This window comes from Myiozetetes cayanensis, unplaced genomic scaffold, assembly GCF_022539395.1.
Source record: "Myiozetetes cayanensis isolate MyiCay16 unplaced genomic scaffold, myiCay2020 scf14, whole genome shotgun sequence".
NCBI lineage: Eukaryota > Metazoa > Chordata > Aves > Passeriformes > Tyrannidae > Myiozetetes > Myiozetetes cayanensis.
The window spans coordinates 17,742,145-17,763,683 of NW_026087048.1; the positions used below are offsets into that span (position 1 = coordinate 17,742,145).

Here is a 21,539-nt window from a genome sequence, read left to right on the forward strand (position 1 = left end):
CTGCTCTGCCAGATTCCTGGTGTTGAAACACAGGCTGAGAGCAACTGGGACCTCACTAATGTGGTTTTTCTTTCTTTGACATATGCAGGCTTTGTGTGTGAACTGGTCAAACCTCAAACTGCCCTGGGTGGATCTAGACTGGCTGATAGATATCTCCTGTCAGATAACTGAGCTTGATCTCTCTGCCAACTGCCTGGTGTCCCTTCCATCCGTGATCCCATGGGGCCTGATAAACCTCAGGAAGCTCAGCCTGGCTGACAATCAGCTGACGGAGTTACCCGGTGTACAGTCCTCTGATGAGATCATATGTACAAGGTGTGTGCACTGGATGCCTGCAGCAAACTGAACCCATGTGGAGAGCAGGTTCAAATGAGTCCATGTGCCTGTGTGAAACTGTGTGAGCGAAGAGCATACTGCAGGAGTTTTTTGCTGTATTTTCTGTCTGCTGTGAGGTTTAACTTAGGATTTGCCCCTTTGTGTTCTCAGTATTTCCATGTTAGTTGTCATCAGGACAGTTGTGGGGACTTTTGTCCATGTATTGTCTCATGTTGCCTCTGCTTTTCTCCAGCTCTGCTGAGCCCCATTCCCCTAAGACTAAGACCTGAGCTGACTTTGACATTTACTGGCTGATACCAATGATCTGGTCTGCTGTCTATCCAGACCACTTCGCTCCCTGGAAGGGTTAATTTTCTAATTAGGGCTTTATGCTTTGCTTTGTGAGGCACATTTCAGCTGCTTTCATTCAGAACTAAAGCTGTCCTGGTAAAAAAAAAAAAAAAAAAAAAAAAGATGTCTATGGCAACAGGATTCTTTGCTAGCATTTTACTGATGCCTGACTGAGTATGTTCTGTACTCACAGGTTACTCGAGGTCGATGTATCCAGCAACAGGCTCTCTACTCTCCCTACTGGATTCCTACATCTTAAAAACCTTAAAAAACTCATCGCTTCCAAAAACTATATGGAGAAGTTATTTGACGAGGAGAACAGTACGTACCGTCCAGTATTTTGCTTACATTTCAAGGCTGCTGAGTTGCAGAGGAGAACCCCAAACTGGTATAACAAGGGCTCAAAACCAGTATTAGATGGAGATGCTCAGTGTCTCTCAGCCCTTTGTCTGAAGTACATGAAAAAGCCTGGTTGTTCTTTAGCCCTCATGAAATCCTTCGGTTTTTATCTAACAAGTGTTGTTCCTCTTGCTGGATCAGAGTGCTGTCGTGCTTATACAGTCCCCAATGTTTCCTGTTTTCTAGCAACTAACTGGATTGGTTTAAGGAAGCTGCAGGAGTTTGATGTCTCTGACAACAGGTTGGTGGAACTTCCAACGGTTTTTCTGTACTGCTTCAAGTCCCTAAACGTACTGAATGTTTCCAGAAATCAGCTGAAAGTGTTTCCAGATCCCTGGGCCTGCCCCTTGGTAAGTTGAACTGTAAGCTCTGACAGAGTCAGAGGCTGAAAGAGCTGTTGAAACAATGCAGAAAATAAAATGTGGTGCTTAAAAAAGCTGTGTCAAGTGCTTAAAAGGGTGTTCTGTTTCTGTAAAAGTTCACCTCCCTAATTTGGTTTATGGGTCTCAGATCGGGTCTTTCTGAGGTTTTACCCTGTTCTCACCATGTTGATGGCACTGGTGGAAAACTCCTAGAAACGTGTCTTATTACAGGGATGTGTTAGTTTTCCCTGTAGTTCATATGAGCATAATTGTTATAATTGTTAGGATCGTTTTACAGAACACTCAGCCTTTATTCAAAGTTAACTTTGCCCAAAGCCATGGCTAATTAGGACATCTTTATCGACCCATCACTGTGATTTCACTCCTCATTATTGTAACAGAACAGGATACTCTGGTGAAGTGTTTGTTTATGGTTGAAAAGCAAATGGGGATGATTTCCAAAATAACTTTTGAGATACATTTTGCCTCACCAAAGAATTTGCCCATCAGTTAAGTGCATCTCCTTAGCAAATCCCATGTGCCTGCCTGCCCAGTAATTTATCTAGGTCAAAATATTTAAAGACATTGCCTAGAATGAATTTATTTATGCCTTTAACATGTGACAGCTTATCTACCTCATTATTGAAGGGGATTATTCCTACTCTGTAAGTGTGTTTTCTTTTATGTTTTCCAGAAATGTTGTAAGGCATCGAGAAACTCACTGGAATTCCTACCTGATGCGTTGACTGTTTTCTGGAAAAATCACCTGAGAGAAGTGGATTTTTCTGAGAATTCACTAAAAGAAGTTCCACCAGGACTCTTCCAGCTTGAAGTAAGTGTCATTTCTTCATACTTCACAGGATTTCTCCTAGTACTGACTCAGACCTCGAGGTCACAGCAGTTGTTGAGGAGGGGGACTGTGCAGTTTTGAGTTGGTGCAATTGCAGAGGGTCTCTGAGCCGCCTGGAACCACCTGAATCAGTACAGTCAGGCCCTCATCCAGTGTGATATGATATCTAGCTCTTGACACAGGTGTTCTGAGAACTCTTTGGGTGTCTATGGTTTCCAGAAATTGGGAGCACAGTTTGGAACAGAACCACTGCATTGTAGCTCTGAGCTCCAACCACTGAAATATTGATGTACTCAAAAATGCTCCCAAATGGTCGTGTTTTTTCTCCATCTGGCACACCAGTGTTGTGCAATTAAGGGTTAGTCTTTCTGGGCTGAAAACAGCACGTTTGAATGCCCTAGACAATGTTACTTGGGACCTCTGCAATCTTTAAGTTTGTAGGTTAAATAATTCTTGCCAGTGGACAAGACACAGATCCATAGTTTTACATCAGAATTCTTCAGAATTTGTGGTTTTGTTTGGTTTTGACATGAAAACAAGGCAGAACTTGAGGTTTTCCTCCAAGCTTCCCTTCCAGATTGTGAAACTGGGGGGGTATGGTGAGAGAAACAGAGGCCAATCTTTGTGCAGAAGTTTCATGCTTTTCACTGCTGGCCTCTGTGGGAAGGTTGCAGAAATGATGGATCATTTTGGATCTCAGGAGTCTTCTGAAGAGGTGCCTTTTATTCCTGCTGGAACAGGAGTACTGAGGGTTGAACTCCCTCAGTTCTCTTTAATGATTCCCTCAGATTTGGCTTTGCTCTCTGGGAGCCATTTGTTTTCAATTGGCATTTCTCCCAAAACAGAATGAATCCTATGGACTATTGTCTCCAAAACTTGCTTTTTGTGGATGCATTAAAAATCATCCCAGTGGGTGGGAGCCACCATGACGGGCATTAAACACTAGGTGGTGCTTCGAGGGCACAATTTTTGGGTGCTGCTGCTCAGAGGCTGCTGGGGGGTGCAAAGGCACCAGTAAAGAGGGTCAGAGACCTCAGTGCCACCCCTGCTGATGGTCTGTTTTCAAAGTTAGCGAGCTTTGACTGCCCTAAATTGTGTCAATTTTTATCCATACCTCTTCATAAAAGGAATAAATAGCAGATATTTCCAGTCCCTTGAGGGCTGGAGCATGGTGGGCAAACAGAAGGTGAAAGCCCATGCCCAGGTGAACCCTGGCTTGGCTTGGTTGTAGAGTTTGTGCTGGTGAATAGGGCTACACTCACACTCCAACCCTCTCCAGGAGCAGGTGTGGGAAGGGGAGGAAATTTGCAGTAACATGTTCCTACATATAATGTGTTATTGTTATGTAGGAACAGCAGTGAACTGCCTTCTCCCTGGGAAAAGTGAAAAGCAGAGGAGACCTGTGACTTGAAAGCAGGTCTCTGACCTAGACTGGTGGGACTTGTAGTTTAGCACTGCCCTTTGCATGGTTTGTGGAGGAATCTTAAGACTGGGACCAGCTCACAGTCGCTAATATGATGTATGTTCTGGAAATGTGGTGTTAAGGGAAGCAGGAACATCCTCAGCTTTCCTGGCTGTTGCCTTCTAAAGGAACCAGCCATATGTTCTCCAATCCAAGGTTTTAGTTCTCTAGACTAGATTGTTTCCACCTAGTTTGCTTCTCTTGAAGACACCTGACCCTCCCTGGGTGGACTTATTCAAGTAAGACTCTGGTCAGCTTTTCCACATCATGAGCTGACTGAGCCACTGTGATCTGAATGCTGCAGTTCCTTCCCCCAGGTACAATCTAACACCCTTTCTGCAACTGTGGCAGCAGGCTTGAAGGAAGTTTGTCTGCCACTGCCATTGTGTCCCTTCTGGAGGCCCCTGTTCTCATCCTGTGAGGCAGCAAAAATGGAGAAGTTAGAGATGAGGGAGGAGAGGCAATTGCTAAACAAGGACTAGACATCTCCAGAATTACAGCCATGAAGAACCAGAGCCAGTTGAAAGTCACTAATTTTCCCTATGGAGACAGCACATAAGCATTGGATAGAATCTCACCAGGCTCTCAGCATCCTGGAGAGTGGCCTTTGTCAGCGTTTGGGGGGACATGTAACACGGATACAGCTGACTGAGAATGAAGCACCCCAGCTAGACCACACAGGACCGAGTTTGTGCTAATTCTGGAACGTGTAGCCTCCCTTTCCTCCCACCCCCTGCTCAGGGATGTTTTGGGGAGAAATCTGAGGCATTGTCAGTGCACAGCCCCATGCTGGTACTTGGAGAGAGCTCCACACCAGGCGCGGAGGGCGGGCTGGGCCTTCCTTCCAAAGGGAGCTTGAGCCAGTGGAAGACTAACGATGGGAAAAGCATTGGCTGTCAGGACTCAGTTTTCCAGCCCTTTCCTCCAGTGGCTCACTCTGCCTTGTCTGCAGTTCTTTTATTTTGCTCCACCTTTCCCAAATCCCAACAAGGCCCCTCTCCCATCACTAGAGGGAGCGTTTTGCATGATAATTCCCTTTCCAGCAACTGCTGGTTGTCCATCGTCGCTGTCACGTGGATACCTCATATTTTTCCAATCTAAGAAAAGGGGAGCAAGGCCAACAAACTTTGTGAGACATTGTTAATCCTGCTCGATGAAAAGGGGCATAAACCTTTATTATTAAATGGAGCACATAAAACATACTTGAAGCTGAAGTCTCTGCTGGTAAAACATGATTTCCATGGGGTATAATTCATTATTAGTGCTGTACTTGTGGCACGAGATAATTCAGCTCACGTTCTGCTTATCTCAGTTTTCGTGGGGGGAACTTGCAGAGTAAACTTGGTTGGAAACTCTACATAGAAGACTGTTCTTCAGTGGAAAATTGGATTTTCAACCAAATGAAAACGATCATTTGAGCCTCAGCATTATTAAGGACAGATGGAAGAGCATAAACTTCACAAATCTGAATGGGAACTACATTTTTTTCTTTTATATTTTGGTTAAGTGTAAAGGAGACCTCATATTTAACCTTATTCATGGTGTTTCCAGCTGAATCCTTTCTGTATGGTGTGAACTGTGCGGGGTCAGTCAGCTTCACTTGGCTTTAAAATTTCTGTCTCTGGTGGGAGGGGGGTAAAAAACCTGGGTGGGTAACTTGTACAGACCTTGGAAAACTAATATAAATCCTTTCCACTTCAATAGAGATAAAAAAGCAATTAAAATCTTTCCTTGTGTGAAGCAGTTCATGTTTTGCATGATTTTATTCACACTCAACAGGTGTAAGCCCACTCTGAACACCAATTTTCACACACACACATATAAATATATATATAATCCTATCCATACGTGGCATGCTGTGTTGGTAAATCACACTGTTCTTTTCCATTTGGAAAGGTTTCCTCGCTTAAAGCAAAATGTCCTCTTGCATGGGTCGTTTCCAAGTGCATCTGTCAGCGAGCAGAGTAATAATCTCCCCGAGCTGAGAGCGGTGCTGCTCCGTGCAGAATATGCTTGCTGGGGACAAGAAGGAAATGTTTGCATGCTGGGCAGCACGGACAGGATGTTCTGATGAATAAGATGTACTTTCTCGGTGTTTCTGTTATTTAATAGCCACGCTAAAAAAGCTCTTTCTGTGTGTTTGGGGCGCTCTGTCTTCTAACTGCAGGCTGTTCCTCTCTTTAGGCTTTGGTGTCCCTGAAGCTGCCGGGAAATCAGTTGGTTACGTTGCCTTCGCAGGACAAGTGGAATTGCAAACAACTTAAATCACTGGATCTTTCAAAAAACCAACTTGGGAAGTAAGTGTTTCTTTCAAAGTTTTTGGCTGAGAAAAGAAAAGCTGAAGAAATAATGGCAAGCCCGATCCCTCGTGTGACACAAAGGGTGTCAGGAGAGAATTAATCACCTGCATAGAAGGCATTGATATCCACATACCATGTCCCTAAGTCTATTGTGTGTCTGTGACAGTGATGAATTATCCTTTGCTGATTCTTTGGGCATTTAGCACACTGTATCATTTATTAAGTGGATAGATTACTGATAATTGGCACTTTAATTTCAGAGCATGTAGGAATTTCTTTAACCCAGTGTGTGGTTCCTCACTGCAAATACCAGTTTGTGGGGAGCAGATCTTAACCATAAGCCATCTGGCTGGACTTCAGTTTGTAGTTTGTGTGGGAGTGTTGTTTTGGAAAAAATGAAAAATCTTTGGGTTTTTAAATGGAAGTGTAACCAGCTGCAAGTTCGTAGAGAAGATTTCCAACCTGAATGATTCTATGATTCTAAGATTGATGTTAAAAAGGTCATCAAATAAAAGAGTGATGCTCTCCTGTTTAGAAATTCCAATAGGGATGTTTAACATAGAGAGTTAAAGGTCCCTAACCTTCTCCAAAACTGCTCTGAGCTGTGCCACGCTGATATCTCCTCGTTTGGGTGCCTGTCCAACACATTTTTTGGAGTCCTCAGGAGCTGCTGTGTCAGTTGCAAAAGACAGGTTGCCGTTTTCTGAACGTCTCAGTGCATTTCCAGAGCCATGTTGGTGGGTCACCTTGTCAGAGACCCTCTGGTGTGGGCAGGGAATGGCAGCAGCTCGGTTCTCCGGCGCTTCTCGTGGAGCTCCTTCGATCTGCTGTCTGACAGCCCACTTAACCTTGACACCCATAAAGCTGGGGGTCAAGTGCTCTCGCCCTGGGAGCTGGAAGTGCTGCCTTGAGGAGCTCTGTTGATTTGCCAGGAGTAAAACCATCGGGCCTGGACAAGTGTTGTTGCAGTCTGGCTCTGTGATTGCGCAGCAGGTTTCAATCCCACCTCTCCAGGTGGGAACCCGTGAGGGCTGTGCTGGGGATCAACAGCCTTAGTGGGGGCAGACTGTGCATCATGGAGCATCCCAGGCATGCAGCTCAGCACATTGTCCAAGCCTGTTTTTCCATGTCTCCCTTTTTTTTTTGATTTTTGGCCCACAGGAGCGACGAGGGATTTAAAACGAAGCGGATTCCCTTTTTCACCACCAAGAACAGGGTGCGTGGTGGCCCAGAGGCAGGTAAGGGGGCGTGGGGAGGCAAGTGCTGAGAGTGCCAGGTGAGCAGCAGGAATCTGTGGAGTTTGGTTGGAGGGAGATCAGTGTAAATTCATCTGCGATTTTAAATGCAACAGCGTTTAACTGAGACAAAATAGGGTTTTAGGTAAAATGTTTCTAAATAAATGGTGCAGCTGGTTGGTACCATCAATATAGGAAGATGAAAAATGAGTGAAACCTGTTTCTTTCACAGAGCTTTTGTTCTTTTCATGAAGGTCATGCTTTGTAGCCAGAGTTCTGACTGGTATGTTGAAGGCAAATTAACCCATAATTACCCCTGTTACTCTTAGGGTTGTTTCTGTTCCTGACTTTGTAAATGGCACATTTTCCCCTGTCTCTGTGATTTGCATCCACAGTTTGGGGCAGAGCAGAAGAAATGCTCTGGATTAGTGCACGTGAAATCCCAGAGAGAACAAAGGAATATCTTCAGATATTGCACTGCTTCCTGACCTCTGTGGGATTTGTCTCCATTTCTTTTGTTTATTTGTTTTATTTTAAAGCACTTAGAGAGCTTTCTCGCTCTGGCTGCCTGCAGAATGCCTGGCTTTAAAGCACTGCTTGCCAACTGCAGAGTGGGATGGAGCCAGTGCCTCCCTGAACGCTCCCGAGCAGCCCTGAGCTGCTCGTGGGAGGGAGACCCTCCTGCAGCAAATGCTTTCCTCATTTCCCCTGCAAATTGTGTATGATCTCAATTAAAATTGCAAAATGAAGCACGTACAGCCATAGCCGTGGGTTATGGGCTCGAGATCCTCACCTCCAGTCTGCTCATCTGGGAAGCAGAGGCTCTACCTGGACCTCCAGGCAAAGCTAATCCTACTCTTTTTGTTGTCCGTGGAAGTAGAGGCTGCTGTGCAGCAGGGTATGTGCACCCTAAGGATGAGCAGGGGCTGGTCTGCTCTGTGTCACAGGTAGGAAATGCAAATAGAACTGCTGTGACACTGGTGAAATCCTGAACATGGAACAACTAGAGAAGAGTCTGAGTCTTGTGAATCTGTGGAGTCTGACATATCCTGAGAGCTTCTCTGTGAAGCAGCATTTAAAAGTGGGGAGAGAAAGAGAGGAGCAGCAGGCAAAGGCAACTAAAACCAGCTTTAAAAAGGGAATTGCTGTCCTAATGGAAATGTCTACATGCTGCAAACTCAGCATAACCCCCTGCATAAAGGAGGAGAGGGTGGACTCTGCATTAGCAGCATTTGAAAGCCTTGGCACATCATACCCTGGTGCAACTTTGAGCTGCCTCAGGTGGTCTCAGGTTGCAGGAGGGCACAGAGTAGCCCACCTGGCTGGTGCCACGGTTGAACAGCCACAGAGGCAGAGCAAAGCCAGCTCATCTCCTTCTCTCTGTTCCTCTGCCAAGTATAGCTTGGTGAGACTAGAGGATGTGGCCAAGAATTTAAAGAACATAAGAGAAAACAGAAGCTGGAGTACATCAGCTACTCACAGAAGTCTCCTGGTGAGGTTGGGGGAGGGGGGCAGGTTTTCATCTGATTTACCAACAAAGCTGTTTACTTAAGTTTAGATTATTTTAAGAGAATAATTTATGGAAGCTCACTATACTGGATTGATAAGTCTCAGAATAACTTCTTGCACACGCATGCGGCGTTGGTGGTGTTTACTCATCCAAAAATATATTTTCAAGATGGGATTTGTTTTAATTTTTCTACAGTTCTTTAAAAGAAAATTTGAGCTCAAGCCAGAGAAATCATAAATAACTCATGAATAAATAATTACAATTCATAAACACCTCGAGCTTGCTTCCAATATAGTACACCCCTTCCCACCTGGGACTCCTTGGTGAATTCAGACTCGAGCTGCTATTTTAGGTGGCTGTTCCTACGTGTCCAAGAGGGACTAAATCTGTCTGTGCCTAGGTGCATACTGGAGAGGAACAATGAAAAGTTTAAGTCCAGCGATGAGCCAGAAAGGAAGTGAATTGCATCCATGAATAAGCCTGCTGTTCTCCTAAAATAATCCCCAAGATGATTTTTTATTTGAAAACTCAAAGGCGGACTGTGACACTCTGCCCACACCAGACCTGTCACGTATATGAAACACCCCTGCAGACAGTGGGACTCTATCTTACTCCTTTTCTGATCATGGCTCAGGCTGGAAATGCTGTTAATATTAGAACTGGGGAATTTTTCCTGAGAGAACCTCTTCCATTTTCTTTTTTTCTTTTTTTTAATCTTTTTCTGCTAAGTCTAGTTACAGTTCCTCAACTCTTCTCTGTAGAGGAAGGAGATCTTGGTGGAAGTGGAACCGTCCTGTGCTAGGGGAAGGCAGGGTCTCACATCTCAGGGAGTTGCTTTGATTGACCATGGAGGCAGCAGGTGGTGCTGATTGTACTTTCCCAATCAGACTCAAAACCTACCTAGTTTTCCTTGACTTCAGGATGCTCCTTGGCAGATAAATGCGACGCTCTTAATGCAGCAACACAATTCATGACAGCTTTTCGTGCCACTATCCCAGGAGCAATTTGTGGAGCGAAATGATGCTCTTTGGAACGAGCTGAACTTCCCTTTGTTTGAACCCTTCCAGCAGCAGCAACTCAGCCATGCAGTTGTTGCTATTATTACTTGGGTTGCTCCCAAAATACGCAATCTGCTGCTCAGACATGGAGAGAGTCTGACGTGCCCTGAGTCCTCTCAGAGTAAAACAGAACAGAGGGGTAAACGCCAGTGTGTTTTAGAGACAGCATATGTCAGCCTGTCAGCTGCAGTTTGGGTTTTCTTCTCTGTTGTTGTTGACTTTGATCCACCATAAATTACTCCAGGATGCAACGTGAGGGCCTGCCCGTAAATTCTGAGTGGCTTCTGGCTTTTCTCAGGCAATATGGAAAAAACATGTTGAAAAACCAGTTGTGCCACTGGTGGGCCCTTTCAGTGCCGTGTTGAGAAACAGTTGTGCCCTCCATATGCCCTTTCACTGCCAGCTGTTGGGCTGGAAGAGGGGCAGTTCACAAGATATTACCATCTATTCATCAGTGCCCCTTGTCCCCTGATGTTTAGTCATTTTGGCAGTCTCGGACTTCCTCCCTCACACCCCAGAAGCCCTGGACACTGTAACCTTCAAACACATGATATTAAAACATTGAGGTGTCAACATTGATGTCTGATTGTCACTGAAGGCCATTTGCTTTCCTGCTCTTGCTTCATGGTGGTCCCTGCCAGTGAGCGTGACCTCGTGTCCTGCCTACAAAGTTCAGGTGAAGCTCTTGGTTCAGAGCCTTGATGCCTGTTTGTTGCTTTTTTAAAAGGTGCAATTTGTTTCCTGTCTTGTTCCAGGTCCTTTTTTGGAGTTCCCAGCGTTCCTGAGTGATTCTCTGGAGGTTCTTTATCTGAACGACAATCAGCTGGACTCCGTCCCGCAGTCCGTTTGCCTCCTGAAAGGTTTAACAGAACTTTATTTAGGAAAGTAAGTCTGTGTCCTGGAAAAAGCTTTGCAGTGTTATTTCCATGTTGTTTTAGTGACCAGTCTTCTGTGGAGCCCCACCCCAGATGTCCAGTGCTTTTGAAATCAAAAAGCTGGAAATAGTCAGCCCCTTGTTAGAACTGGGCCTGTCGTTTGCTTTAGATAAAGGAGGAGGCTGGTCTTTTGAACTAGGGAAGATGATCTAATGCTTTGAACACAGGCCTGGGAATCTAATGTGCCTCTAGTTCATTCTGGCTTTTTGCTGTCTGTTTCTGTAGTGTTAGATTCAATAACTCATCATTTTTGCCTTTATTTCCTCAACTATCCAGTAAAGATGATTACATCTGTCTGCCTCAGACGATAGATTGAGGTAGTACATCACTTTTAAGGATGGAAATTGCTATTAAAGTGCTGAGTAGTCTTATTAAAATGTTAATGGCAGATTTCTGCGAGGAGAGAATGGTGTAATGTGAGAGTCCGTGAGAGCAGCTACTTACACACAAAGCCTGGTTGTTGGTAGATTTATTTGTTTTTGTACAGTAACCCTGGGATCCGAGAGCTTCCTCCAGAACTTGGACAGCTGGCTAATCTCTGGCAGCTGGATATCGAGGAACTAAATATCAGTAACGTTCCTGCAGAGATCAGAAAGGAGGGTAAGGCTGATCCTGTGTATTTTTTATTAAACTGACTGAACTTATAATGAAAATCTCTTCCTTTTAATGGTCAAGAAGAGGAACAGACAGTGTGTGCCTGAACCCTTTTCCCAGGTATCTGGGATTGCACAGAGGAAACCTACTCATATTTCCAAGTTTGACAATCAGTGCTAAGCTCTGGCTGTGTGATCAGTTTAAGATAGATCACATGTTAAAATGATGTCTTATAAATGCAATATTTCATTTGCAACATGCAAGCCAGATAAATTGCATGGCTTGCTTCCTCGGTGTGTATATTTTAGGGTATTTAGATGGTCTTTCTAAAGACTGAAAATGTTTAGGATCAGCAGTCACAGTCCCATTGAAGGGACTTTATTGTGAGCTGCTAGATTTTTGGATCTCTTACAATACTGTTTTCTTTTTTGTGCCCTTTAATCAGAAAATCCTGTGGGAACAAAGTTATTAGGAATTATCCTTCTCCAGCAGTATACTGGTTGAAGCCTAAATCTAATTTTAACTGGAAACATAAAAGTAGAAGGAAAAACTGAGTATTTTCCAATACTAAATTACTATTTTATGTTTCCTTTCAGCTTCTGGAGCATGTGAGCCCCAGCATTTGTTTCTCCTTACAGTGCTCCATTGTGGAGCCTCAGAGCAGTGACCTTTCTCTGGGGTCTCTGTCTCAGGTTTGTCCGCTGGAGGTTTCTTTTGTTTATTCTCCGGGTTGTCTCGGCCCGCAGCTGAAACTGCAGGGAAAATATTAACTCAGCTGATGCGTCTGCAGCAGCAGGTTTTGTGCAGTCCTGGTTGTGACTGCAGAGCCCAGAGATAAAGCCCCGTTCCCTTCCCCGTTCCCACAGGCCCCAAGACGGTGCTGGCGTATTTGCGAGCGCAGCTGCGCAAGGCGGAGAAGTGCAAGCTCATGAAGATGATCGTCATCGGCCCTCCACGGCAGGGCAAGTCCACGCTGGTGGAGATCCTGCAGACGGGGAAAGTCCCCCAGATGATGCACAGCGACGCCACCATTCGCACGACAAAATGGGAGCTCCCCAAGCCGGTGGGACACAAGGCAAAGGTGAAAAACCAGTCAAAGGTCTTCATCCCTCAGGGAGATGTTTGAGCCCTGCAGTGTCCGTTTTTTGGGCTGAAATTGTGAGCCCTTTTATCACAATTCCTGTTTCATGTCCAGTTTTTTCTAGAGGACAGTTCTGTTTTCCTGAGCGCTCAACTTTGTATTCTAAAGAGAGAGAGAGAGAGTGTATGTAGACCCCTGTGCCGAAATTCTGGCTCTCCCAGCTCGGGTGGCCCAAGAGTGTGTTTTAAATCAGCTTCTTTACAGCAGATTGTCCTTTTATTTGGGGCCAGAAAATGGGACATCAGTACCTGAAGCTGGAGTCCCTTGATATCAGAACTGTCCTAGGTGGGGAAGGTGGGTGGAAGGTGGGATGCCTGACCTCTGCTCTGATCCAAGGATGTCCAAGGCGTACCTTAAACACCCAGATCTCAGATGGCTCATTCAGGGCGTGTGTCAACCCATATTGAACTCATCTGGAGAGCACTGAATTCATCCAAGCATTTTAAGTGGCCCTGTCCACCACCTGCATGGTAGCCCAAGGATTAGAGCCTGCAGAATTGGTCTGAGATCTTGTCAGAGCTGAGGGGGTGCAATGCATGGCTCTCCATTCCCAGATGAGAGCCATGACCACCAGACTGTTTTGGAATGGGGGAAGGAGCCTGCTGAGTTCAGCTATTCTACAGCAAAGAGTGCCAGGCCAGAGACAGAAAGAAAAGAACAAGCACAGGCTGGCTCCTTAAAGGGAAGGCTTTGGTGGGAGAAGGGATTTGTGTATTTTGTGTTGAAGAGTAATTGAATAAAATAAAAACATAGACAGCATCAGAGACCTGGAGTGGGATCAAGATGCTGAACAGGCTTTTGTCCCTACCTCCGAGTCTCTGTCTCTCCACACACGCACTCACAGCTGAAGGCCTTTTGGATGAACAAAGCAGCTCTTGTGCTAGTTAGGGCTCGGTTTAAACAATATGGAAGTTCTTCCAGCTGTTTCTGGGAGACTTCACACTGGGGCTCTGCTGGGAGATCAGAGCCCTGCTGAGATACTTGCTGAAACCTCGTGGGGTAACTTGTTGTGTGGGATCAGACAGTACTTGGACCCAGACCCCTAAACAGCCCACTCGGTGTTACGTGATGCTCTGAGGATGGTGGCTGAGTTTTCTCCTCAGTCACAGGCTTCTTGCCTCCTCAGGGCCAAGTGTTTTAGGGACAGAGCTTCCAAGGCATATAGATGCTTCCTACTGCATTTGGGAGCCTGAATGCCATTTAAGCAGAGAGCCATGCTCCCTCTTATTGCTGTCACAGAGGAATGGATGCAGAGATACTTGGAAGAAAGCCAGAGCTGGGGAGGCCTCCATTTACATATTCCCCCCAGAAATCAGTGAGTGTAGTTTACAGTAACTGTAATTCTGGCCCATCTCTGGCGTGGCACACACGTCAGAAGCCTCAGAGCAACATGTAGGAGGTGTTTATAAAGGGCCTGAGAAGTTTCCCATCTCCCCAGCATCCCTATTCTGCTTGGCTCGGTTCAGTCTGAGCTCAGTGGAAGTGATTTCAGCAGGGGTTTCCTGTTCCCCGTGGCAGTGGCTGATAAGTAGCTTCACCGGTCCTGTCAAGCGTGGCACAGACAAGGATGAAACAGTTTCTATTCCAGATGCAGTGAAATACAGTGCTCAGAATGAGACCCTTGTTTGTACTGGAGAAGCCCCAGCATTAACTGGAGATTTACCGGCATCAAGGGCACCTCTATGGTTTTAGCAGCGAGTAATTAGTCTTGATTTCCTGTGGGGAAGTGGTAGCCATGCCTAACAATTGCTTGTTGATTTATCTTTCCTGGAGGCACAATTAGGACATTGAACCCCCTTCTTGTGTCATACATTATGCAGGCGTAGGTTTATACTTCAGCTATTATCTCCCAGTGATTTACTGCCACCGTTGGACTTGAACACTTCTCTTTGTCTAAGTAGGTTGATTCAGTGGAGTTCAATGTCTGGGATATCGGAGGCCCAGCAAGCATGTCTACAGTCAATCAGTGTTTCTTCACAGACAAAGCATTGTACATAGTGGTCTGGAACTTGGCACTGGGGGAAGAAGCTGTGGCAAACTTGCAGTTCTGGTTGCTGAACATTGAGGTAAGAAGTCACTGGTGGGCTCGAGGGGGTATCTATTTATCAAGTAGTAGGAGCTCAGCGTGCAGATATGCGATATTACAGATTCTTTTTGGTCTGCTTTTTTAAAAAGTCCCCAGGCTGTGAGTTTTGCACAGCTTTTGGAATTCGTTTGCCATTACGCTGTAGGCGTATCGCTAAATTTAATGGTTTAAATTTATCATTTGCTTTGTTCTCCCTCACACACAGCAGAGAACGAAACAAAAGCTGATTTATAAACCCTTGCTAAGTAAGGCTGAACATACTTGTTTTGGAATTAGTGTTTGACCACACTGTGCTCCGAGGGGGGTTTGAAGCATTTTCTTTCTTGTGTGGGTTAGACACACATTAGTCTTGAGGTTATATTTTTAACACTTTAGATTCAGATAAACCTGAGAGTATTTCCCAGACAGGTCTCAGCTGAGACTCAGAGCTGCAGTGAATTTATTGGTGTTGATGATTTTTATAATAACAGCGACATAATTTTCTTGTAAGTGTTTATTATTTGATAATTGCCTTAACATAACATACAAAAAAAAGGGCTGCAAGCTGACACCTTTCAGAAAAGAAACATCTTGTCATTGCAAAAATATTGTCTTAATGGTCAGCAGCTCTCAAAAACCCAATCTATGTAACAAATCTGAAAGTAAAATTATGATACTTCAAAAATATGTGATGTGCCCATGTCCTTGATACATCCCAGCAAGCACATAGTAGCATCAGAAAAAAAATCCAGAGAAAAATGAGCATGATGGGTAAAAGTATGGAAAACTGAGGAGGGCTGTGTGTAGACTTAGTGGGGTAAGGAGAAAACCACAAGGGAGTCTTTGTTCATGGTCTTTTACAATAGAACTGGGAGAGATTAAGTGAAATAGCGAGATGGTAGCTTTGAAACAAACAATGGGAAGTATCCTAAACACAACAGAACCTGTGGAATTCACTGGGACTACAATGTGCTGAGGGTGTCAGAAAAACAGACTGGTGGAAGAAAAATCCATCAAGTGGTACTAATTCAGAGATACCGTCTCATGCTGAGGAGGTTGGTGAGCTGTGGGCTGCTGGATGGTGGGAGAACACACCAGGGAAAATCTCTGCATGTGACCCTGTGCCTGTACTCCTCATTAACCTCCAGGCAGCATACTGAGCCAAGGGGGCCCTTTGGTCTGGCTCGGTGCAGGCACCACTCCTGTTGACTTTGGTGTCATTCCGGTTGGGAGATTTCAGCAGGAATCATAAGAGAGAAATGGATGGACTGCAAATAAACATATACTGCTGCATCTGAATATTGGTCTGTGGTCAAAGCCATTTGGATTGGGAGTCTGATCCCTGGTGAGCCTGTGCAATGCTGTTGCATCTGGCAGCGTGTTCCCTGAGATCTGGATGCATTCCATTGTTGTCATACAGTCACGGAAGGGTTGGAGGAAACCACGAGATCATCTAATCCATTCCTTTGCTCTGATTCAGTATTAAGTCGATTTAGACTTTTCTAGCAGTTTATCTCACCTTTCCATTTGCCTCCAGTGAAAAAGTTTGTGTAACTTCCCCAGGTCTCCATTCCAGAGCATAGGGAGGCTTTTACAGAAAGTCACAGTTAGATCTTCTGGCTACAGGTTGGGTTAACTTTGTCTGGGCAGACTTGTTTCCCATCACTGAGCTGACTCGTAGCAACTTAATACCACAGGGCAACTCCCTTTATGTTAAACCCTGATGTAATAAACCCAAACTGACAGTTTCCTGCTCTGCAGTAGCAGCAGATGATGAAGCTGTGTTCTGCAGAACTTCTGTAATACCCAGATCGCTTCTTGCTGTTGTCAGGATGCCACGACAGGTTACCTCTATTTTATGTGTATATATATAATCTGTTTTATTAATGCATGTGACTCCCCCCTCTTGAATATTATACTTTTCACATGTCCTCACTGCATTTGCCACCACATAATCTGGATGAGATCATTGTCAGTGTTTTCTTGTACAGGCCAAAGCTCCAAATTCGGCGGTGCTGGTGGTAGGAACACACCTTGATTTAATTGAAACGAAATTCCGCGTTGAGAGGATCGCGACTCTGAGGGCATATGTCTTGGCTCTGTGTCGGTCTCCCTCTGGAGCCAGAGCAACTGGCTTCCCAGATATCACCTTCAAGCACCTGCAGTAAGTACTTGTGCCTTTATGAAGATCAGTCACTATTATGTCACTTTAAACAATTTTGAAATGCTTGATCTCCTTGGCAACGGGACCGATTTAAGGACTCGTCTGCGTTGCATTTCGTCTATTTTTGACTGAGATAATGTAGCATAATGAGAGAGAAGGTCAGTGTTGCTCAGGGGTCTGATCATGGGATCTCAGAGCTGCAAGCTCCAAAGTCGTGACCTTGACCAGCCTGTTTACTGCTCCTGCATCACTCAGGTTTGTCACCGTTAAATGGTGATACAGTTTATTAGTCACAAGGAGAGAAGGTGCAGATTGACTAATTAATATTGCAAAGAGTGAGAGCGTGACTGTTACAGGGTGGGAGCCGCAGGGTTTGCCAAGGGGAGGCTGTGTGGGTGTTACCTGATGTGAGAACACGGCTCACGTGGCAGCGTTGGCTGGACCAGGAGCGGGGCAGCCCCCTGAGCTCAGCCCAAACCTGTGCCAGCCACGTTCTCCAGTGTGATAATGGAGGGCTGGTGCTGCCTGGAAGGTGGGTGTCAGTCAGGCCATGCAGTCTGACTCCTCTCCCTCCCTTTGGCTGACAGAGAATGCCCTTGGGGAGAGGAGCCTTCTCCAGTGGGGAAAGAAGCAGGTCTGTCAGCCAAGGGCTGAACATGAATGCAGCAGGCTGGCACCACACAGGGTAAAATCACCACTGCCTGGGGCAAGAGCAGGTGGCAGCTGGCAAGTGAGGAAGGGCACTACAATGTCCTCAGCACTTCCCATCTGCTGCCTGGCAGAGTCATCAGCCGCCTCCCACACGCTGCTCTGCAGATCCAAGCGCTGTGTCGGGCATCCCAGCTGGCTCTTCCCTTAGGAGGAGTACCAGGGACCCCGGGAGAGGATCAAAGACTCACAGTGAGAAGGATCCAGCTTTGTGTTTGAGTCACCTCAAGCCTCTTTTCCCATCACCACAGAGCGTCCTAACATGATTTCAGTCATTCTGTCTCAAGGGGACTTTCTTACACCCTTGCCACACATCCTACACATTCCTTTTCACCTTCCTTTCCCCCTGCATTTTTTCCCAGTTGGAGTTGTGCCTGATTTCGTACCTCCTCCCTCCCATGCCCCATCTGGGTGGACCCCATTGTCCACCTTTATGGTGACCTCTGAGCTGCTCTCTGTGGCCAGAGGAGCGTGAGGGGTGTGAAAGCCTTGCGTGGGTGACCCAGAGTGCTCTTATCAGTGGTCAAGGTCCTCCAGCATCCCGGTGAGAACACTCTTACCAGTGCCACTGAGGGCTGAGGTTTGAGATAAAACATCCTGCTTTAGAAAAGGATTTTCTGTCTGCCATGGGAACACGTGTAGGATCAGTTAGAAAGACTCTTTGTTGGGAAAAGTGAAAAAGAACTGTTCTTATCCAGTCCCTAAAAAGACCAAAACTAGTAGGAGCTGGAGAGAGCAGGTTTTTAGCTAATAGAGAGATAATGAAGGCCAGCTTTTAGGATCTAAGCATCAATTCCCAGATTACAGGATCCAGCTGAGCGAGGGCCGGAATGAGGGTGGGGAAAGGTGTCTGGTAGTCATCACTGTGCCTCTTTGATCTGAGGCGGGGAGAGCTGGACTTGTCTCCAGAGATTGCTGGGGCACAGTGTTCTCCTCCTCCCTGCAATCCCTTCCAGGATGTGTGTGGCACTGAAGGGACAGAGGGGGATGACTTTGGTCAGGCTGCCAGGGATGTCCCCAGAGATCCCTGAGCGCAGGGAACAGAACAGCAGTGCACAGTGAATGAAGCAGGCAGAGCGGAGGTTGTCCTGATACAGATGTGGCCTAATATATCTTTTCCAGGCCACTTGGTATTTTCTCCAAAGCTAAAAATGCTCACTGACAGCCTTCCTCCCATTCAGCTGACACAGGAAATTTAAAGCCACTGATAAGAGAAAGTGAGCCTGGAAAGGAAGCCAGTGTGCTGATAAGGTTTGATAATCTTTGCCCTTGTGTGACTTTTGCAGTGAGCTCTCGTGTAGGACTCTGGAAGGCCTCGAGGGACTCCGGCAGCTGATTTTTCATGTCACTTGCAACATGAAGGACGTTGGCAGCTCCATTTGCTCACAGAAACTTGCGGGGAGATTGGTGAGAACTGGGATTTCGTGGTGATAACTTACCAAAGTGGGCCTTTTGGGGGGCTTCGTCTTGGACTGGGAGGTGAACTTTAGGAGTTGTTATTGATGCAGGAGGCACGTGAAGTACAAAGATGGCAATCTGGCTTTGGGAAAAGGCAGCACTGCAAGATCCCTGGGAAGGGGTGATGGCAGGCAGTTCATCCCCAGCAGAGTGATGGCTGTCTGATACTGATCCTGCTGTTTCTCTCGTGGCTTGCAGATACCAAGGAGTTACCTCAGTCTTCAAGAAGCTGTCCTAGCAGAACAGCACAGGAGGAGTCAGAATGATGATGTACAGTACTTAACAGACAGACAAATAGAACTGATGATTGAGCAAACACCTGGAAATGATATCAAAGACTACGAAGACTTGCAAACTGGTAGGTCAGATCAGACCAGTGATTTCTGGGAAATTAATATGTGTGTCCAACTGAAATATTCCACAAATAGTAAATACAAAGTGCTCTACACCAGTGCAGAGGTCACTTTAGAAATTGGCAAGACAGCAGATTAGTAATGGAACTTCGGGGAGGGGACTGGGAAGTTTCTAGGATGGTCTGAGTCTACTGATTTTTTTTTTATTTTTTTTTTAAACAAGCTTTGTCTCGTTTCTGCTCTGTGAAGAATGAGGGTTGCCATAGTTTCAAGGCTGACTTCTCTGTAGGGCCCCAGTCTTGTGATCTTTACGGAGGCCTTGCTCCACAGGAGGCAGGGAGAGCCCTTCCCTGTGAGGATGGCAGGAGGAGGGTAAAGGGGAGGTGTCATGGGGACAGAAATACTGCCTGTGAGGCAGTGAGATGTGGGGTTTACAAGTGGAGTGTCAGATAGCAGCACTCCTCAGATAAATGTTACTCTCTTGACTTGGCTACGTGCTGGATGTATCTGGAATGCATAAAACTGCACAAACTGCCTCATAATCTCATTCCTCTGCGCTGTGGTTTCCTCATGCTGGTCTGTTGCTGATCTCCAACTCTTTATTTTTTGCAGCAATTAATTTTCTCATAGAAACAGGTACACTACTGCACTTCCCAGACACGAGCCATGGCCTGAGGAACCTCTACTTCCTTGACCCTGTCTGGCTCTCAGAGTGCCTACAGAGGATTTTCAACATCAAGAGCTCCAAGTCTGTAGCTAAGAATGGAGTCATCAGAGCAGAGGATCTCAGGATGCTGCTGGTCGGGACGGGCTTCACTGAGCAGACCGAAGAGCAGTACTTCCAGTTCTTGGCCAAGTTTGAAATTGCACTGCCTGTGGCAAATAACAGGTGAGTTGATAATTAGAGCAGCTTAGCCAGACTGAGGAAAAATATCCATTTAATCAGTGGATATTGACAGGCTTTGCCACTCTAAGTGGTTATCTGGACAAGGATCTTACTCTGAGAAAGTGAGAGCCTTAGGGAGGGTAATGGAAGGCGCCCATCCATTCAGGCTGTATTTCCCAGCTTAAGCATCCTTTGGTCCAAACCAGCTTTCAAGCTTTGCAGAGCAGGTCTTTGTCCCCTGGGTGCATTGAGGCTGGTGACAGGCTCAGCCACCAGCCCGGAGGGGCGGTGACACCGCCGGGGATGTGGCGATGAGCAGGTGGAAGCTGTGAGCGCTCAGCCGGCACAGCTGCAGCCGAGGGAGGATGTGAGGCTGTGGCTGCCAGATCTGAAATATGGATGGGCTGGAGTCATCTGTTTCCAGTGAAAGATCCTCCATTCTGAGCGTGGCAGAAAACTTTGGGCAATCAATAATTATGTCAGCCCTGAAAGTAGTAGTATTTTTATTTCTAGTGAAATCAGGAAAGCGTGGCTTCAGTAGTAACGTGATTCACTCAATTTTTAGCCTCAATAGGTGTTGATCAATAGTTTTCCTAGAAATAGTCTAAGAAACCTCACTCTCTTTAAATGTTAATGAGTCCTCCTCCCCCTCTGCCCCCCGATCTCTTTTCCTCTGGGCAGAGTTCCCTGCGATTTTTCTCTCTCCCATCTGCTTGGCGACAGCCTGTTGTTGGGTGAGCGGTGGAACCAGAGTTGTATTGCACTTTTGATGGGGCATTTGCATTTCACTTCCTTGCCCTCGCAGGACAGCGCGGCTGCATCGCCCTGAGCCCCTCGGGAGCTCTGAATGCCAGCACAAGTGCAGCATTCTCTGTGCTGTCATTATGCCTGTCACTTATCCAGTCCCGGATGCCAACAAATTTTCTCAGGCTTAACACAGATAAAGCAGCAATGTTTCTGCTCAGTCCAAAATGCCTTTTGGACTCCTTGTCACTATCTGCCATTTTTCTCCAAGGCAATTACATTGTCTGTGCCTCGGGAACAAGGAAACTGCTTTTTCATGGCCTGCCCAATGTTTTTTTGAGCGATCCAAGCCACATTAGCGGAATATTCTTCCCACTGACGGACTGTAGCAGGTTGGATTAATTTAATGTACTAGCCAGACACAGAGCAGTTATTTGTTACTGTGCTGCTGCAATTATTGTCTAGATTGCCAGATAGAGTTTCTGTGCAGTCAGTAGAGAAAGCAGCTGCCAGTTTCTGTTCTGAAAGGGTGGATGGGGGCATGTTTCACATATTTTCAAAATTTGCATTGGCTGTAACTCAAGAGCGTTGAATCACCATCTGTGCTATAATCCACTATATAGTTGTGGTCCAGAAGGGCCTCACTGGC

General features: G+C 46.0%; 1 protein-coding gene across 2 annotated transcripts in view; it reads left to right on the top strand.

Annotated features, from left to right (window-relative positions):
• The window catches only part of LRRK1 (leucine rich repeat kinase 1), a 72,796-nt gene that overhangs the window by 26,746 nt on the left and 24,511 nt on the right, over positions 1–21,539 (top strand). For both annotated transcript variants that reach the window (XM_050308998.1, XM_050308999.1), the window contains exons 6-19: positions 89–315; positions 860–987; positions 1,252–1,415; positions 2,122–2,259; positions 5,924–6,036; positions 7,201–7,277; positions 10,598–10,727; positions 11,265–11,377; positions 12,238–12,452; positions 14,414–14,578; positions 16,569–16,741; positions 18,736–18,856; positions 19,106–19,265; positions 19,873–20,149. In XM_050308998.1, coding sequence (XP_050164955.1) covers positions 89–315; positions 860–987; positions 1,252–1,415; positions 2,122–2,259; positions 5,924–6,036; positions 7,201–7,277; positions 10,598–10,727; positions 11,265–11,377; positions 12,238–12,452; positions 14,414–14,578; positions 16,569–16,741; positions 18,736–18,856; positions 19,106–19,265; positions 19,873–20,149 — 2,201 coding nt within the window. The remainder of the gene's footprint in view (positions 1–88; positions 316–859; positions 988–1,251; positions 1,416–2,121; positions 2,260–5,923; positions 6,037–7,200; positions 7,278–10,597; positions 10,728–11,264; positions 11,378–12,237; positions 12,453–14,413; positions 14,579–16,568; positions 16,742–18,735; positions 18,857–19,105; positions 19,266–19,872; positions 20,150–21,539) is intronic.